A 16,201-nucleotide genomic window follows, 5' to 3' on the forward strand; every position below is an offset into this window, starting at 1 on the left:
AGGCCGGATTCCTACACGAGGCCTGCTGGGAAATGTAGTTCGTTAGTGGAAGGAAGTCACATGGAAGAGGGGCGGTACTTGGTTGTGGGCACTGGGTTAGAGATGTCACGTGGGGGCACTTCCGTCTTAGCTTTTAGCCAAGACGCAGGCGCAACCCACGGCTGCTGCGGGGATCCTTGTGGCCTTTCCGGTCGGTGGAACCAATCCGTGCACAGAGAAGCGAGGCGAACTGAGGCGAGTGAAGTGGACTCTGAGGTCTACCTCTACCGCCACTGCTGCGGCAGGGGCGTGGAGGGAAGAGGGCCGCGGAGGTCGCAGTTGCAAACATGGCTCAGAGCAGAGACGGCGGAAACCCGTTCGCCGAGCCCAGCGAGCTTGACAACCCCTTTCAGGTGACTTGCGCCGGTCGGCCTCTTTTGGGCAGTCAGGTTGATTCTTCCCGGTTCTGTAGGGTCGGGCTACCTTGTATCCCCATTAGTGACATTTGATCCTGGGAAGAGCCGCCACGTGGGGTGACAGCGACTCTAGACCAGTCAGCACTCGGGGGGGGCGGGCCCTGCCCCTTAATGGGCTGGTGCTGGCAGTGTTGGATGATGGATTCGAGGTAAATGTTGTCCCAGTCCTGGGACGACGGCGTGACCCCGAAGGTGCAGTACTTGGAGCCACAGGCAGTTTGGGAATGCTCCCCGGGAATTCCCCTAAGTGGCACCGGACGCCATCTGAGCCCCAGGTCTCTGCCCTCAGGACCCAGCTGTGATCCAGCACCGACCCAGCCGGCAGTATGCCACTCTTGACGTCTACAACCCTTTTGAGACCCGGGAGGTGAGCTACTGGAGAGCACAGGAATTCAAGGAAGGGGAGGGTTTGCCAGTGAGACAAGTCAGCCTGGGTACCGGGGACTTTTCTGCATGCACAGGAAGGAAGAAGAACTGTGATCTTAGTTCCCTGAGAGAGGCTAGTCAGCCATGGGATGTCTCATCCTTCTAGGGCCACCAGGGCCACCAACCCAAATGGTTTGAGCTCTAAAAGTCAGTCTTGGGAACATCTGGAGGCTGGCAAGGCTTTAACCAATGTTCTGTATGGGAAGGCTTTCTTGAAGAAAAAGGTTGGGGCTGGTTGGAGTTTAGGTTAGGTGTGCAGTTTGAAAGCAAGGAATGAGGAGGACTACACCTGTTTGTCCCACTGGATTAGAAAATGGTGAGTTGTAATAATTTAAGGGGTTTTCATGGTACTTAAAACTTAAAAAAAAAGGGGGGGGGCAGGGGAGCCAAGCATGGTGTGCAAGCTTATAATCCCACTTGGGAGGCGGAGGTGGGAGGATTGCTTGAGCCCAGGAATTTGATGGAGACCATCCTGGGCAACGGCGAGACCCCCATCTCTTGAACTGTTTTAAAAATTGGCTAGGTGGCCGGGTGCGGTGGCTCACGCCTGTTATCCCAGCACTTTGGGAGGCCGAGGCAGGCGGATCACAAGGTCAGGAGATCGAGACCATCCTGGCAAACACGGTGAAACCCTGTCTCTACTAAAAATACAAAAAAAGAATTAGCTGGGTGTGGTGGCGGGCGCCTGTAGTCCTAGTTTCTCGGGAGGCTCAGGCAGGAGAATGGCGTGAACCTGGGAGGCAGCGGAGCTTGCAGTGAGCGGAGATCGCGCCACTGCACTCCAGCCTGGGCAACAGACCGAGACTCCGTCTCAAAAAAAAAAAAAAAAATTGGCTAGGTGTAGTGGCACATGCCTGTAGTCCTTGCTACTTGGGAGGCTGGGATGGAAGGACTGCTTGAGCCCAGGAGTTTGAGGCTTCGATGAGTGATAATTGCACCACTGCACTCCAGCATGGGTGGCAGAGAGAGACCCCCACACCCCATCCCCAGAAGAAAAGGAAAAAAAAAAACAGTTAAATGGGGAGATGTGGTAGACGAGTGATTTGAGTCCTTGCTAAGGAAGTGGATATGAGGGATGATAAGGCTGCTACAGGTCATCATAGGGTTCTCTGACAGAAATTCAACAGAAGAACTAGTTTCCTAACAAATGGGGGAAAGGCTGCTTCCTTACATCATGAGTTCTGGGTCTAAAAGTATTCAAGCAGACTCTAGATTCCTGTGTTACGAGGGACTAGATGATCACTAAGGTCTTTTCCTCAACAGCCACCACCAGCCTATGAGGCTCCAGCCCCTGCCCCATTGCCTCCACCCTCAGCTCCCTCCTTGCAGCCCTCGAGAAAGCTCAGCCCCACAGAACCTAAGAACTATGGCTCCTACAGCACTCAGGTACCGGAGGTGTGCAGGTGAGGGCTGGGGAGAAGGGCCAGTCCTCGGGCCCAGGGCTCACATCTCTGTCTGCTCACACTGGGCAGGCCTCAGCTGCAGCAGCTACAGCTGAGCTGCTAAAGAAACAGGAGGAGCTCAACCGGAAGGCAGAGGAGTTGGACCGAAGGGAGCGAGAGCTGCAGCATGCTGCCCTGGGAGGCACAGCTAGTAAGTAGTAGAGTGGGGAAGAGCATCTAAGAGTTTGGGAGGAGCAAAAATAGGTCTTAAGAGCCTGGGCTCGGCCGGGCACACTGGCTCACACCTATAATCCCAGCACTTTGGGAGGCTGAGGTGGGTGGATCACGAGGTCAAGAGATCAAGATCATCCTGGCCATCATGGTGAAACCCTGTATCTACTAAAAATACAAAAAAAAAAAAAAAAATAGCTGGGCATGGTGGTGCACACCTGTAGTCCCAGCTACTTGGGAGGCTGAGGCAGGAGAATCGCTTGAACCCGGGAGGCGGAGGTTGCAGTGAGCCAGGATAGCACCACTGCACTCCAGCCTGCTGACAGAGTGAGACTCCATCTCAAAAACAAAACAAAACAAAAAAACTAGACTCTGGAGTCAGACTGCTGAGTTTGAATTTTGGAGATACTGCTTACTAACCATGAGCTTTTAGGGAAGTTACTTAATCTTGAGTGCCTCAGTTTCCCTATTTATAAAATGAAAACCATGTTTGCATCTGTTTGACAGGGTTGTTGTGAAGGTTAAACAAGATATATGTGAAGTGCTTGGCACAGTGCTTGGATGTTTTAAATAATAATAAACAGTATTAGTTTTTCCACTCTCCCTTGTCTCCTTGGACCCCAAATTGGAGATAAAAGAGAGGATCCAGGGCTGGATGTGGTGCCTCACGCCTGTAATTCCAACACTTTGGGAGGCTGAGGCAGGCAGGTTGCTTCAGCTCAGGAGTTAGAGACCAGCCTGGACAACATAGTGAGATCCTGTCTCCAAAACATTAAAGAAAAAAATTAGCAGGGCGTGATAGTATCTGTCTGTAGTCCTAGCTCTTCAAGAAGCTGAGGTGGATGGCCAGGTGCCGGGGCTCATGCCTGTAATCCCAGGACTTTGAGAGGCTGAGGCGGGTGGATCACCTGAGGTCAGGAGTTCAGGACCAGCCTGGCCAATGTGATGAAACCCTGTCTCTACTAAAAATACAAAAATTAGCTGGGCGTGGTGGCACGTGCCTATAATCCCAGCTACTCGGGAGGCTGAGGCAGGAGAATCCCTTGAACCCAGGAGGCAGAGGTTGCAGTGAGCCAAGATCACGCCACTGCACTCCAGCCTGGGCAACAAGAGCGAAACTCCATCTCAGGAAAAAAAAAAAAAAAGAAAAGAAACTGAGGTGGGAGGGTTGTTTGAGCCCAGGAGGTTGAGGCTACAGTGAACCGTGATCATACCACTACCTTCCAGCCTGAACAACACAGTGAGACCCTGTCTCAAAAAAAAAAAAAAAAGAAAGAAAGAAAGAGGATCCAGGGATGGAGAGAAGGGTCAGTGATTCCTTTGTTGGTCTCTGCCTTACTTCTGGGGTCCCTCTGTTTTTCTTGTGCCTTACAGCTCGACAGAACAATTGGCCCCCTCTACCTTCTTTTTGTCCAGTTCAGCCCTGCTTTTTCCAGGACATCTCCATGGAGATCCCCCAAGAATTTCAGAAGACTGTATCTACCATGTACTACCTCTGGATGTGTGAGTAGTGAGAAGCCTTTTGGAGGAAGTTACAGGTAGATCTCTTAACTGCTCTGGGGTCCGCTCACCAAGAACCAAACACTTCACCTCTATTTAGAACTCAGCAGCCTGCTAGCAAATGTTCCTGCCCTCTCCCCACTTTTTATTGTCCCTATGCATGAATATATTTTGAATTCTTTAGATGTCTTTGGGCTGGGCATGGTGGTTCACGCCTGTAATCCCAGCACTTTGGGAAGCCAAGGTGGGTGGATCACCTGAGGTCAGAAGTTTGAGACCAGCCTGACCAACATGGAGAAACCCTGTCTACTAAAAATACAAAATTACCCTTGCGTGGTGGCGCATGCCTGTAATCCTAGCTACTCGGGAGGCTAAGGCAGGAGAATCACTTGAACCGGGGAAGTGGATGTTGCAGTGAGCCAAGGTCATGCCGTTGCATTCCAGCCTGGGCAACAAGAGCAAAACTCCGTCTCAAAAAAAAAAAAAAAGGCCAGGCGCGGTGGCTCACACCTGTAATCCCAGCACTTTGGGAGGCCGAGGTGGGCTGATCACAAGATCAGGAGATTGAGACCATCCTGGTTAACACGGTGAAACCCCATCTCTATTAAAAATACAAAAAATTAGCTGGGCGTGGTGGCGGGCGCCCAGCTAATTTTTTGTATTTTTAATAGAGATGGGTTTAATAATCCCAGCTACTCGGGAGGCTGAGGCAGGAGAATGGCGTGAACCTGGGAGGCGGAGCTTGCAGTAAGCTGAGATTGCGCCACTGCACTCCAGCCTGGGCAACAGAGCGAGACTCTGTCTCAAAAAAAAAAAAAAAAAAAAAAAGTCTTTGCAAGGGGATCACACATTATTGAGATTTGCTTTCTCCATCTCCCCTGTTAAGGATTCCATGAAGGCACAGTTGCCTTCCTTTCTTTGCTCTGCCATGTTTGGTGAATTAGTTACAGGGTGAGCATAGATGAGAAGGAGTCTTCATTGCAGTCCAGAAGGACTCCTCATCCTGTCCCTCTGCCCCTTAGGCAGCACGCTGGCTCTTCTCCTGAACTTCCTCGCCTGCCTGGCCAGCTTCTGTGTGGAAACCAACAATGGCGCAGGCTTTGGGCTTTCTATCCTCTGGGTCCTCCTTTTCACGCCCTGCTCCTTTGTCTGCTGGTACCGCCCCATGTATAAGGCTTTCCGGTAAGTGTGTTAGTGGTGGGAGAATGATGGAGACCTGGGATGGGCCCCACATCTGCCCATCCTTCAGTTCTAATTCTTCTCCCACCCTCCCCATTTTTTTCCTCTTCGTAGGAGTGACAGTTCATTCAATTTCTTCGTTTTCTTCTTCATTTTCTTCGTCCAGGATGTGCTCTTTGTCCTCCAGGCCATTGGTATCCCAGGTTGGGGATTCAGGTTTGTGAGGCTGTCATCCACCCTCACCTTTCCCTCTAGACCAAGCCAGCACTGGGTGCTGAGATAGGAGTTGTTCAGAAAAAGGAAATGTGGTTTTAATCCTTGGGAGGTACTAGTTTAATGGGATATAAGACATACTTCCAGGATAGAGCGCAGACAGCACTCTTGACTCATGTAGATTGAAGGGAAGAATGCTGCATTTGGCTAATCCGAGGTGGCCTCCTGGAGGAGACACAGAACCATAGTTGAAAGGAGGAAGAAGAATCCCCAGACGAGTGCCTGGAAGAGCTTGGAGAGCTCAGGGCTAATGGTTCAGAAACTGGAATTAAACTATGAAGAGAGTAGATATAGTTTGGGATTGTGGTGCTTGGAATACTGCCAGATTGACAGGGGAGCCACTACTGATGGGAAGGGTAGGAACAGGGGATGTTGGTGGCATAACCAGTGGAGAAGCTGAGGAGCCCCACTTCACTGGCACCTCCTTCCCCTCCTTACAGTGGCTGGATCTCCGCTCTGGTGGTGCTGAAGGCCAACACAGCAGTAGCCGTGCTCATGCTGCTGGTCGCCCTGCTCTTCACTGGCATTGCTGTGCTAGGAATTGTCATGCTGAAACGGGTGAGGGCTGTGTTGAAGGTGGGGCTGGGAGGGTGAGATCATGGGTCCCCAGGGGCCTGGGTGGAACATTCAGGAGCAACCAGCACAGGTCAGGCTGCTGGGTGGTTCTCAGCTAATGGACCTCTGGGGTGTGTGTTTCTGTGTGTGAGTGTGTATGCTGGGCAGCAGGCTGCTGAGTGGTAGTGATGCTGTTAGGCTGGGGTGGGGAACCAGTGGCTGGAATGTGCTGCAATGTCTTTGTCCTCTACTTGCAGATCCACTCCTTATACCGCCGCACAGGTGCCAGCTTTCAGAAGGCCCAGCAAGAATTTGCTGCTGGTGTCTTCTCCAACCCTGCGGTGCGAACCGCAGCTGCCAATGCAGCCGCTGGGGCTGCTGAAAATGCCTTCCGGGCCCCGTGACCCCTGACTGGGATGCCCTCGCCCTGCCACTTGAGGGAGCTGACTTAGCTCCCGTCCCTAAGGTCTCTGGGACTTGGAGAGACATCAGTACCTGATGGCTCCTCCGTAGTGCTCCCAATCCAATGGCCATGACTGCTGAACCTGACAGGCGTGTGGAGAGTCCACTGTGACCTAGTCCCCCCATCAGGCCACACTGCTGCCACCTCTCACACGCCCCAACCCAGCTTCCCTTTGCTGTGCCACAGCTGTTGCTTCGGTTATTTAAATAAAAAGAAAGTGGAACTGGAACTGACATCCCCGTTTCCTGAATCTTCATTGGGAATTAGGCCTTATGAAAGAGGAGAGTGTGGAGTGAGGTGGGAAGGTCGGACCCGGCTTTAGTGTAAACTGGGAGATAGGAGGGGCAGGGCGGTGGAGCCCCGGTGGCTAGCGCAGGAAGGAGGTGGGAAGTCCACGGAAACGCGAAACCGGGAGACGCCAGGGAGCCCTGCTCCCCACCCCTCTCCATTAATGACGGGGAAGAGCCACCGCCTCTGCCGGGAATGCCAAGGAATACGCGGGCCTGGAGCCTGAAAAGCTGGGTGGGGCTCAAGTGGACGCCCAAAGGATCATTAGCAGCCTAGCCAGGGTCCAGAGAGAGGAAGCGACCGGTGGAGGTAGATCCAACTGCCTAGCCCTGCCGCGGGATCCCCCCAACCCCAACCCCTGACAGGGTCTCAGTCCCGAACTACAACTCCCGGGGTGCACCGCGCCGGCCCTCGCCGCCACGCCCCTCCATCCCGCACCATCCCCATTCCCATCCCCCTCTAGTCCCCGACCTGCGGCAGCCGGAGCTCAGGGAGCGGAGCGTGGTGGGGAGGCGAGCGGGACAAGCGACACAGGAGACAGCGGCGCCGCGGCCTCTCCCCACCAGGCGGCCCCGGATCCCACTGGACACCCTGAGGGCACACCGACCCCTCCCCTCTTCTCTAGACTTCTTTCCATCCTTCCCACTTTTACCCTCTCCATCCCTCCCTGGGCTCTGAGCCGCCGCCCCCTCCTCACTCCTGGACTGGCCCTTCTCGGTGCCCCTGTTTCCTAGGGAGATGCGATGAGCCGGTGCCCCCGCGTCCTCATCGTCGCCCGGGGCACGGTGCCCGTCCAGTGCCCGTGGTGGGGAGGGAGCACTCCGCGGTCCCTCCGTGACGCCCCTCCCTTGGCTTCCCCCACAGCTGGCGTCCCTCGGCCATGCCCCAGGGGACCCAGCCAGGGGGTGGGCTGTAGAGCGAGGGAGGTGGAGAGGAGAAAGGACGGGGCCTTGGGCACCTCTGAGATGCTCCCAAGTGCCAGGGAGGGCCGAGCGAGGCGCAGGCAACCGGGCAGCAGGCATGATGCCCTCGCCTAGTGACTCCAGCCGCTCGCTGACCAGCCGGCCCAGCACCAGGGGCCTTACCCACCTCCGCCTCCACCGACCCTGGCTGCAGGCCCTGCTTACGCTGGGGCTGGTCCAGGTGCTCCTGGGCATCCTGGTGGTCACCTTCAGCATGGTGGCCTCTTCCGTCACCACCACTGAGAGCATCAAGAGGTCCTGCCCGTCTTGGGCTGGGTTCTCGGTGAGTTGGGTGCACAGTTGTTGGGTGCACAGTTGTTGGGTGGGGGAGGCTCCTCGGGCCCCACCCTCCACACCAGCTGCAAGTCCACATCCTCGCCTCTCCTCCCTCTCCTGGTCCTCTGCCTCCTTACAGGGCTGGGTGCATCCTGTGGTGAGGGGCTCACTCAGGAGCCTCCCCTGCCAGGCTGAGCCTGTGCCCACTCTGTCCCCAGCTGGCGTTCTCCGGGGTGGTTGGCATTGTGTCCTGGAAGCGGCCATTCACTCTAGTGGTAGGTGCCAGGGTCCAGTGCCCACTGGGAGGCAGGTGCCCAGCACCCAAGGGGAAGCCCATTTATGCCCTCAAGAAGGGAACTGGCTCCCCAATTGGTGCCAGCTGGGTGGGCACGAAGTGTCTGTGAAGGAGGGGGACTCTGTCCGTGGCAGAGTAGTAGTCATGAGGGTCCCAGCCCTGAGTCTGTACCCTGTTTTCCCCAGATCTCCTTCTTCTCCTTGCTTTCGGTGCTCTGTGTCATGCTTAGCATGGCTGGCTCTGTACTGTCCTGTAAGAATGCTCAACTGGCCCGAGACTTCCAACAGTGCTCTCTGGTGAGATTTGAGGAGGGAGAGCTGGAAAGAACTGGCCTGGGGAGGTGTGCAGGACACCTGAGTTTGTCCTGACTCAGGCTGCCTCACCCTCCCTGCTCCACTCAGGAAGGAAAGGTCTGTGTGTGCTGTCCCTCTGTTCCCCTCCTCCGGCCCTGTCCAGAGTCGGGGCAGGAACTGAAAGTTGCCCCTAACTCCACCTGTGATGAAGCCCGAGGGGCCCTCAAGGTGAGCTTGTACCCCACAAACATCCTCCTGGTTCTCACTCTTGCCTCCCTTCCTGGGGTACTCACAGGCCCATAATGTATGGGACTTAGCCCTCTCCTGATTCCTTTCCTCCTTTCCCTTCCCCAGAACCTGCTCTTCAGCGTCTGTGGGCTCACCATTTGTGCCGCTATAATCTGTACCCTCTCTGCTATTGTCTGCTGCATCCAAATCTTCTCCCTGGACCTCGTGCATACGGTGAGAGGGGAGCGGGGGCCAGGGCCACGCAGGTATGGTAGGGGCAGGGGTGTGTGTGCTGAGACTTGCCTGAGGGAACAATGGCTACAGATCTGGCTTTTGAGCACCAGGGGCTATGGGTTATCTATTATCCTCATCTATTGGAGGAATGGATGTTTAATGGGGAGGATGAGAAGGGGAGATGGCAGGGAGTGACTTAAGTATGTGATGCCCATCTGGGACCAGGAGAGGGGGCTTTAGAGAATGGGACTGGATGGTGGGGTAGAGTCAAGAAAGTCCTAGGCTGGGCACGGTGGCTCATTCCTGTAATCCCAGCACTTTGAGAGGCCGAGGCAGGCAGATCACCTGAGGCCAGGAGTTCAAGACCCGCCTGAGCAACATGGCGAAACCCTGTCTCTATTAAAAACACAAAAATTGGGCCGGGCGTGGTGGCTCACGCCTATAACCCAGCACTTTGGGAGGCTGAGGCAGGCGGATCACCTGAGATCAGGAGAATGAGACTATCTTGGCTAACATGGTGAAACCCCGTCTCTATTAAAAACACAAAAAATTAGCCAGGCATGGTGGCACACACCTGTAGTCCCAGCTACTCGGGAGGCTGAGGCAGAAGAATGGCATGAACACGGGAGGCGGAGCTTGCAGTAAGCTGAGATAGTGCCACTGCACTCCAGCCTGGGTGACAGAGCGAGACTCTGTCTGAAAAAACAAACAAACAAAATATAAAAATTAGCCAAGTGTGCTGGCAGGTGCCTGTAATCCCAGCTACTTGGGAGACTGAGGCAGGAAAATGCTTGAACCTGGGAGGCAGAGGCTGGAGTGAGCTGAGATGGTGCCACTGCACTCCAACTTGGGCGACAAGAGCAAGACTCCATCTCAAAAAAAAAAAAATTAGGCTGAACTTGGTGGCTCATGCCTGTAATCCCAGCACTTTGGGAGGCCAAGGCAGGAGGATCACCAGATATCAGGAGTTCAACACCAGCCTGGCCAACATGGCGAAACCTTGTCTCTACTAAAAATACAAAAATGAGCTGGGCGTGGTGGCTGGCACCTGTAATCCCAGCTATTCGGAAGACTGAGACTGGAGAATTGCTTGAACCTGGGAGGTGGAGGTTGCAGTGAGCTGAGATCGAGCCATTGTACTCCAGCCTGGACGACAAGAGCGAAACTTCGTCTCAAAATAATAATAATAATAATTAGCTGGGCATGGTTGCATACCCTTATAATTCCAGTTACTCGGGAGGCTGAGGCACAGGAATCGCTTGAGCCTGGGAGGTAGGGGTTGCAGTGAGCTGAGATCATGCCACTGCACTCCAGCAACAGAGTCAGACTCTGTCTCAAAAATAAAAAAAAGAAGGTCCTAGATGGAGGTGAGGCTAAAGGGTGGACATTCTTGTGAAGACACAGTGGGTGAAGCTTCTGGATGGAGGAGGGGCCATAAAGAAGAGGAATTTGTGGGTGGGCAAGGCCAGAGCTAGAGGTACAGGATGAGTGTGGGGTTAAGGAGAGCTGATTTGGGGTGAGGGAGGAGCCAGAACTAGAGCTTCTCTCAGGGGATAGGGCCAGAAAAAATAATGTAGATGAGAGAGGAGTTTGGGGGCCTAGAAGGAGCTATATTCCTAGCATCCAGACTTGCTGACCTGCTTGCTTCCCCAGCAGCTGGCCCCTGAGCGGTCAGTCTCAGGCCCACTGGGACCTCTGGGCTGCACGTCTCCGCCCCCAGCCCCTCTCCTACACACCATGCTGGACCTGGAGGAATTTGTCCCGCCTGTGCCTCCACCACCCTACTATCCCCCAGAGTACACTTGCAGCTCAGAAACAGATGCACAGAGGTAAGGCCTGGTGGGGTCTTGCTGGGAGAGCTAAGGAAGGGGACTGGGGCTGGGCCTGGATTGCTGGAGAGAGGGATCTTTGTGGAGTGGGAGTTATTTTCCTACATTGACCCTCTTCCTCATCTGCCAGCATCACGTATAATGGCTCCATGGACAGCCCAGTGCCCTTGTACCCTACCGACTGCCCCCCTTCTTATGAGGCAGTCATGGGACTACGAGGAGACAGCCAGGTGAGAGCACAGCACGGCTTGGGGTGGGCTGGGGAGCTGGGGTCTAGCCTGGAAAGCTGAACAGGCTGTAGCCTCTGGATACAGATAGTAACAGTGGTCAAGGTCTTTACAGCACCAGCATGCCCACTGTCGCCTTTGATCTTCCCTAGAGCCTGGTGAGGTGGGTGGGTTAGAAGCTATCATTTCTGCCATACAGACGCGGAAACTGAGGCTGCACAATTAAATGACTTATACAAAGTGACAAAGCTAGTCTGGAACCTGAGTTTCCAGAGCTCTGTCTAGCACGTGGGGGTGTTCAGTGTGTAGGGTTGAACCCTTGATCCTGTGTCTTCTGCAGGCCACTCTCTTTGACCCTCAGCTTCACGATGGCTCCTGCATCTGTGAGCGAGTGGCCTCCATTGTAGACGGTGAGCAGGGCGTAAGGAGGGGTGGACAAGGGTAGTGCTGCCAGGGATAGCTGGGGTGGGTAGGGACAATAGAAGGGGAAAACAAGGCGGAGTTGGTGGTTTGGGGACAGAGGAGGGCTGTGGCAACTTGGAACCCTGGACTTATTTGTCTCCCGTGAGATAAAGCTGGAGGCACAGTGGCCCCTAGAGGCTGGGCTTGGGAAAACAGCAACTGCCTGGGCAGGGCCCAGCCAGGCTGGTGCTACACAGCGCCCCCTGCCGCCCACAGTGTCCATGGACAGCGGGTCTCTGGTGCTGTCAGCCATTGGTGACCTCCCTGGGGGCTCTAGCCCGTCGGAGGACTCGTGCCTGCTGGAGCTGCAGGGCTCCGTGCGCTCCGTGGACTACGTGCTCTTCCGCTCCATCCAGCGCAGCCGTGCCGGCTACTGCCTCAGCCTGGACTGTGGCCTGCGGGGCCCCTTCGAGGAAAGCCCCCTGCCACGGCGCCCCCCACGGGCCGCCCGCTCCTATTCCTGCTCTGCCCCTGAAGCTCCACCCCCACTGGGTGCCCCCACAGCTGCCCGCAGCTGCCACCGGTTGGAGGGCTGGCCGCCCTGGGTGGGACCCTGCTTCCCCGAGCTGAGGCGGCGGGTCCCCCGGGGAGGGGGCCGCCCAGCCGCAGCTCCGCCCACCCGAGCCCCTACTCGTCGCTTTAGCGATAGCTCAGGTTCCCTCACCCCCCCGGGGCACCGGCCTCCTCATCCGGCATCCCCACCACCGCTGCTGCTGCCTCGGTCCCACAGCGACCCAGGCATCACCACCTCCAATGACACTGGTGAGCCCCCTCCCCCACTGCCCAGGCTCAGGAGATGGTAGGCACTGGGAGTTAGGTGGCCAGTGATGCCCACCAGGATTGGGGCACTGTTGAGGTCCCTGAGGAGGAAGAAAGGGCGAGTTCACTCCTCTGGTAGACACTTCTCGGGTACTCACCTGCTAGGGACAGAACATCCATAGCATGATCTCGGCTCACTGCAACCGTGTTTCCCGGGTTCAAGTGACTCTCCTGCCTCAGCCTCTCGAGTAGCTGGGACTACAGGCGTGCGCCACCACGACTGGCTAATTTTTGTATTTTTTAGTAGAGACAGGGTTTCACCGTTTTGGCCAGGCTGGTCTTGAACTCCTGGCCTCAAGTGATCCACCCACCTCAGCCTCCCAAAAGGATTTGTTTTTTTTTTTTTTGAGACGGAGTCTTGCTCTGTCACCCAGGCTGGAGTGCAGTGGCCGGATCTCAGCTCACTGCAAGCTCCGCCTCCCGGGTTTACGCCATTCTCCTGCCTCAGCCTCCCGAGTAGCTGGGACTACAGGCACTCGCCACCTCGCCCGGCTATTTTTTTGTATTTTTTTTAGTAGAGACGGGGTTTCACCGTGTTAGCCGGGATCGTCTCTCGATCTCCTGACCTCGTGATCCGCCCATCTCGGCCTCCCAAAGTGCTGGGATTACAGGCTTGAGCCACCGCGCCCGGCCAGGATTTGTTTTTTGAAACCAGTTCCACAGCTCTCAGCTTGGTCCACTTATCTGTCCTCCCCAAGCTTCAGCCCCCACTTGTAAAACATGTATAATAATAGTACTTCAGGCTGGGCACAGTGGCTCACACCTGTAATCCCAGCACTGTGGGAAGCTGAGGTGGGTGGATCACCTGAGGTCCGGAGTTCCAGACCAGCCTGGCTAACATGGTGAAACCCTATCTCTACTAAAAATACAAAAATTAGCCGGGTGTGGTGGAGCACACCTATAATCCCAGCTACTAAGACAGGCTAAGGCAGGAGAATCGCTTGAACCTGGAAGGTGGAGGTTGCAATGAGCCAAGATCATGCCACTGCACTCCAGCCTGGGTGACAGAGACACACTCCATCTCAAACAAACAAACAAAAAACATGTATAATAGTAGTACTTCAGCCATAGGCATCATACTCAAAGATGCTGAGAAAGGAGATAGTGGCCAGGCCTGGCTGTTCACACCTGTAATTCCAGCACTTTGAGAGGCCAAGGCAGGTGGATCACCTGAGGTCAGGAGTTCGAGACCAATCTGGCCAACATAGCGAAACCCCCATCTCTACTAAAAATTCAAAAATTAGCCGGGCTTGGTGGTGGACGCCTAATCCCAGCTACTAGGGAGGCTGAGGCAGGAGAATCGCCTGAACCTGGGAGGCGGAGGGTGCAGTGAGCCAAGATTGCGCCACTGCACTCTGGCCTGGGCAACAGTGAGACTCCATCTCAAAAACAGTAAGAAAGGAGATAGTACTGGGGTACGCTCAGTACTGCGCGCCAGGTGCTGAACACCACCACTGCAGTCCCTGTTGTTGTGGATCGTACCATCTAGGTGCTGGCTCGTATGGACAGAGATGCTGGCCCTTTGATTGAGGATGGAGCACGGGAGCTGTGAAAGCTCCTCTGGGTTTGAGTTCCCACAGGAGGGTGGGTGTGTCCACAGAACACTCCCACTCACTTCCTGTCTCCCTTTCTTCTCCTCAGCTGACTTCAGGGACCTTTATACCAAAGTGCTTGAGGAAGAAGCTGCTTCTGTTTCCTCTGCAGATACAGGTCAGCCATGTGGTTTTTACCCCAGGGGTGGGGGATTGGGCATGGCTGCCCAGCCCTCTCTCCACCCCACAATACCATTCTCTTATCTCTGTTTCTCTGCAGGGCTCTGCTCTGAAGCCTGCCTCTTCCGCCTAGCCCGCTGCCCTTCCCCCAAGTTGCTACGTGCCCGGTCAGCTGAGAAACGGCGCCCTGTGCCCACCTTCCAAAAAGTTCCCCTGCCCTCAGGCCCTGCACCTGCCCACTCCCTGGGGGACCTAAAGGGCAGCTGGCCAGGTCAGGGCCTGGTCACTCGTTTCCTCCAGATATCCAGGAAAGCCCCAGACCCCAGTGGGACTGGAGCTCATGGACATAAGCAGGTGGGAATTCGGGGAGCCAGGAAAGATGTTTGGGAAAGCACGGAGCTTCAGGTTGGGCCTTACTGATGATGCCCTTTCTCGTGTCCCTGTCCAGATGCCCCGGAGCCTGTGGGGCCGGCCTGGCCGAGAGAGCCTCCACCTTCGCAGCTGCGGAGATCTGAGCTCTGGCTCTTCCCTGCGGCGTCTCCTGTCTGGCCGCAGGCTGGAGCGTGGTACCCGCCCCCACAGCCTCAGCCTCAACGGGGGCAGCCGGGAGACTGGGCTCTGACCTGGGCTTCTTGTCACACTGAACACATCCAGATGAATGCTGGGGCCACAGGCACCAGCTGGTTGGGACCAGCAGCCCCCAGCATCCTCTTGCACTGGCTGGCACAAAAAGAAACCTGCTGTATACCTCCCAAAGTGTCCCTTTCCCTCCTACCTCTGGGGTCTCTTGCTGCTTGCCTCTGCTGCTCTGGACTGGGAGAGCTTTTGTCCTGTGCTGCATGGGTATTTAGGCTGTGGGGGAGATGCCCCTGCTTATAGCACTGGAGGAGGAAAACAAATTCTTGTTCCCCCAGCATGAGAGTGGCTCTTTCTCATTTGCAAGGGCACTATGGTCAGGACAAAGGCATGGCCCAGGTGTTTAAGTACAGGGGGACGTGTGCCTATGCAATGGGGTGGTAAGGCAGGCACAAAGAGTCCAAAAAATCTAGGTGGCCTCTCAGCTCTGCCACCTCTAGCTGCATGACCTTGGGCAAGCTATGTAACCCCAATTTCCTGATCCATTAAAGATTGTGAAGGTAGAATGTTTGTAAAGCTCTGAACAGTATGTGAGCCTTCAATAAATTTCAATTTTCCCCTTCTTTTCTTGATCATTGTTTATCACCAGTGAAATTTGTTCTAGTGTCTCTCATATTTAAGAAAACTCTTTCAGGGCTCGGTATGGTGGCTCATGCCTATAATCCCAGCACTTTGGGAGGCCGAGGCAAGAGGATCACTTGAGCCTAGGAATTCAAGACCAGCCTGGGCAACATAGTGAGTCTCCGTCTCTACACAAAACAGAAAAAATTAGCCAGGCATGGTGGGACATGCCTGTAGTCCCAACTACTCGGGAGGCTGAGGTGAGAGGATCACTTGAACTTGGGAAGTCCAGGCTGCAGTAAGCTGTGATTGAGCCACTGCACTACAGCCTGGGCAACAGAGCAAGACCATGTCTCAAAAAAAAAAAAAAAGAAAAGAAAAGAAAAAAGAAACTTTCAAGACACTCTTTCCAACCACTAATTGTAACTCTGCTCCTTTTAACAGCAATAGGTTTTCCTTTTCTTCCCTCCACTCTTAAACATCCATTCTCTCCTCACCCACCCCCATGAGACTCCTTCCCCTATCTTTCCCCAGCCACTGCTCTGACCAAACTTTCCAGTGACCAAAGTGGTGTCAGACCCAGTGACCATTTCTCTGCCTGCATCTCACTTGACCTCGAGGCAGCAATTAATACCCATAATCAGCATCTTCTTGGATTTGTCCCTTTGAAAAGCAAAATACTGGCTTTTATACTTTCTCCTGCTGAGCTGGTTAACATAGGAGGGCCCCAGGGCCCTCACCTAAGCCCTCTTTCCTACCTCCACTCTTTCTGTAGGTGGTCCTACTATTAAGGTCCATGGCTTTAAATACCATCTTTCTATGTGTTAATGCATAACTCCAGCCTTGACCTCTCATGAGCACCATCCAACTCAGCATATCTGCTTGGATGTCTAATGGGCATTTCAGATTCAACAT

The 16,201-nt window shown here is 54.7% G+C and overlaps 2 protein-coding genes across 13 annotated transcripts; both read left to right on the forward strand.

Moving 5' to 3' along the window:
• The first annotated feature begins 211 nt into the window (after nucleotides 1-211).
• On the forward strand, nucleotides 212-6,697 carry SCAMP3 (secretory carrier membrane protein 3). The gene is made up of 9 exons (XM_005541559.5): nucleotides 212-392; nucleotides 745-822; nucleotides 2,145-2,267; nucleotides 2,354-2,474; nucleotides 3,869-3,997; nucleotides 5,017-5,176; nucleotides 5,288-5,389; nucleotides 5,887-6,004; nucleotides 6,259-6,697. Exons 1-9 carry the CDS (start codon nucleotides 327-329, stop codon nucleotides 6,403-6,405), a joined length of 1,044 nt encoding a protein of 347 aa, XP_005541616.1. The 5' UTR covers nucleotides 212-326; the 3' UTR covers nucleotides 6,406-6,697.
• Nucleotides 6,698-7,197: 500 nt separating this feature from the next.
• ENTREP3 (endosomal transmembrane epsin interactor 3) lies at nucleotides 7,198-15,288 on the forward strand. Of its 12 annotated transcripts, none has more exons than XM_073993982.1 (12): nucleotides 7,198-7,997; nucleotides 8,130-8,265; nucleotides 8,471-8,581; nucleotides 8,687-8,806; nucleotides 8,933-9,040; nucleotides 10,694-10,869; nucleotides 11,000-11,099; nucleotides 11,437-11,506; nucleotides 11,775-12,320; nucleotides 14,019-14,087; nucleotides 14,190-14,443; nucleotides 14,538-15,288. In XM_073993982.1, exons 3-12 carry the CDS (start codon nucleotides 8,507-8,509, stop codon nucleotides 14,709-14,711), a joined length of 1,692 nt encoding a protein of 563 aa, XP_073850083.1. In that variant the 5' UTR covers nucleotides 7,198-7,997; nucleotides 8,130-8,265; nucleotides 8,471-8,506; the 3' UTR covers nucleotides 14,712-15,288. The 12 variants fall into 12 exon arrangements, with proteins under 12 accessions (XP_073850083.1, XP_073850086.1, XP_045217626.2 ...); XM_073993985.1 differs by having other exon boundaries at nucleotides 10,697-10,869; XM_045361691.2 differs by having other exon boundaries at nucleotides 8,209-8,265.
• The last annotated feature ends 913 nt before the right edge of the window (nucleotides 15,289-16,201 follow it).

The sequence above is a fragment of the Macaca fascicularis genome, chromosome 1 (genome assembly GCF_037993035.2).
Source record: "Macaca fascicularis isolate 582-1 chromosome 1, T2T-MFA8v1.1".
In the NCBI taxonomy this organism is placed as follows: Eukaryota; Metazoa; Chordata; class Mammalia; order Primates; family Cercopithecidae; genus Macaca; species Macaca fascicularis.

Bases quoted from the DNA above. Each gene is read 5' to 3' on its own strand.
- SCAMP3 (XM_005541559.5), top strand. From the start codon at position 327: ATGGCTCAGAGCAGAGACGGCGGAAACCCGTTCGCCGAGCCCAGCGAG. The intron at 823-2,144 runs GTGAGCTACTGG...TTTCCTCAACAG, and splicing joins ACCCTTTTGAGACCCGGGAG to CCACCACCAGCCTATGAGGC. The intron at 5,177-5,287 runs GTAAGTGTGTTA...TCCTCTTCGTAG, and splicing joins CCCATGTATAAGGCTTTCCG to GAGTGACAGTTCATTCAATT.
- ENTREP3 (XM_045361691.2), top strand. From the start codon at position 7,773: ATGATGCCCTCGCCTAGTGACTCCAGCCGCTCGCTGACCAGCCGGCCC. The intron at 10,870-10,999 runs GTAAGGCCTGGT...CTCATCTGCCAG, and splicing joins TCAGAAACAGATGCACAGAG to CATCACGTATAATGGCTCCA. The intron at 14,444-14,537 runs GTGGGAATTCGG...GTCCCTGTCCAG, and splicing joins GAGCTCATGGACATAAGCAG to ATGCCCCGGAGCCTGTGGGG.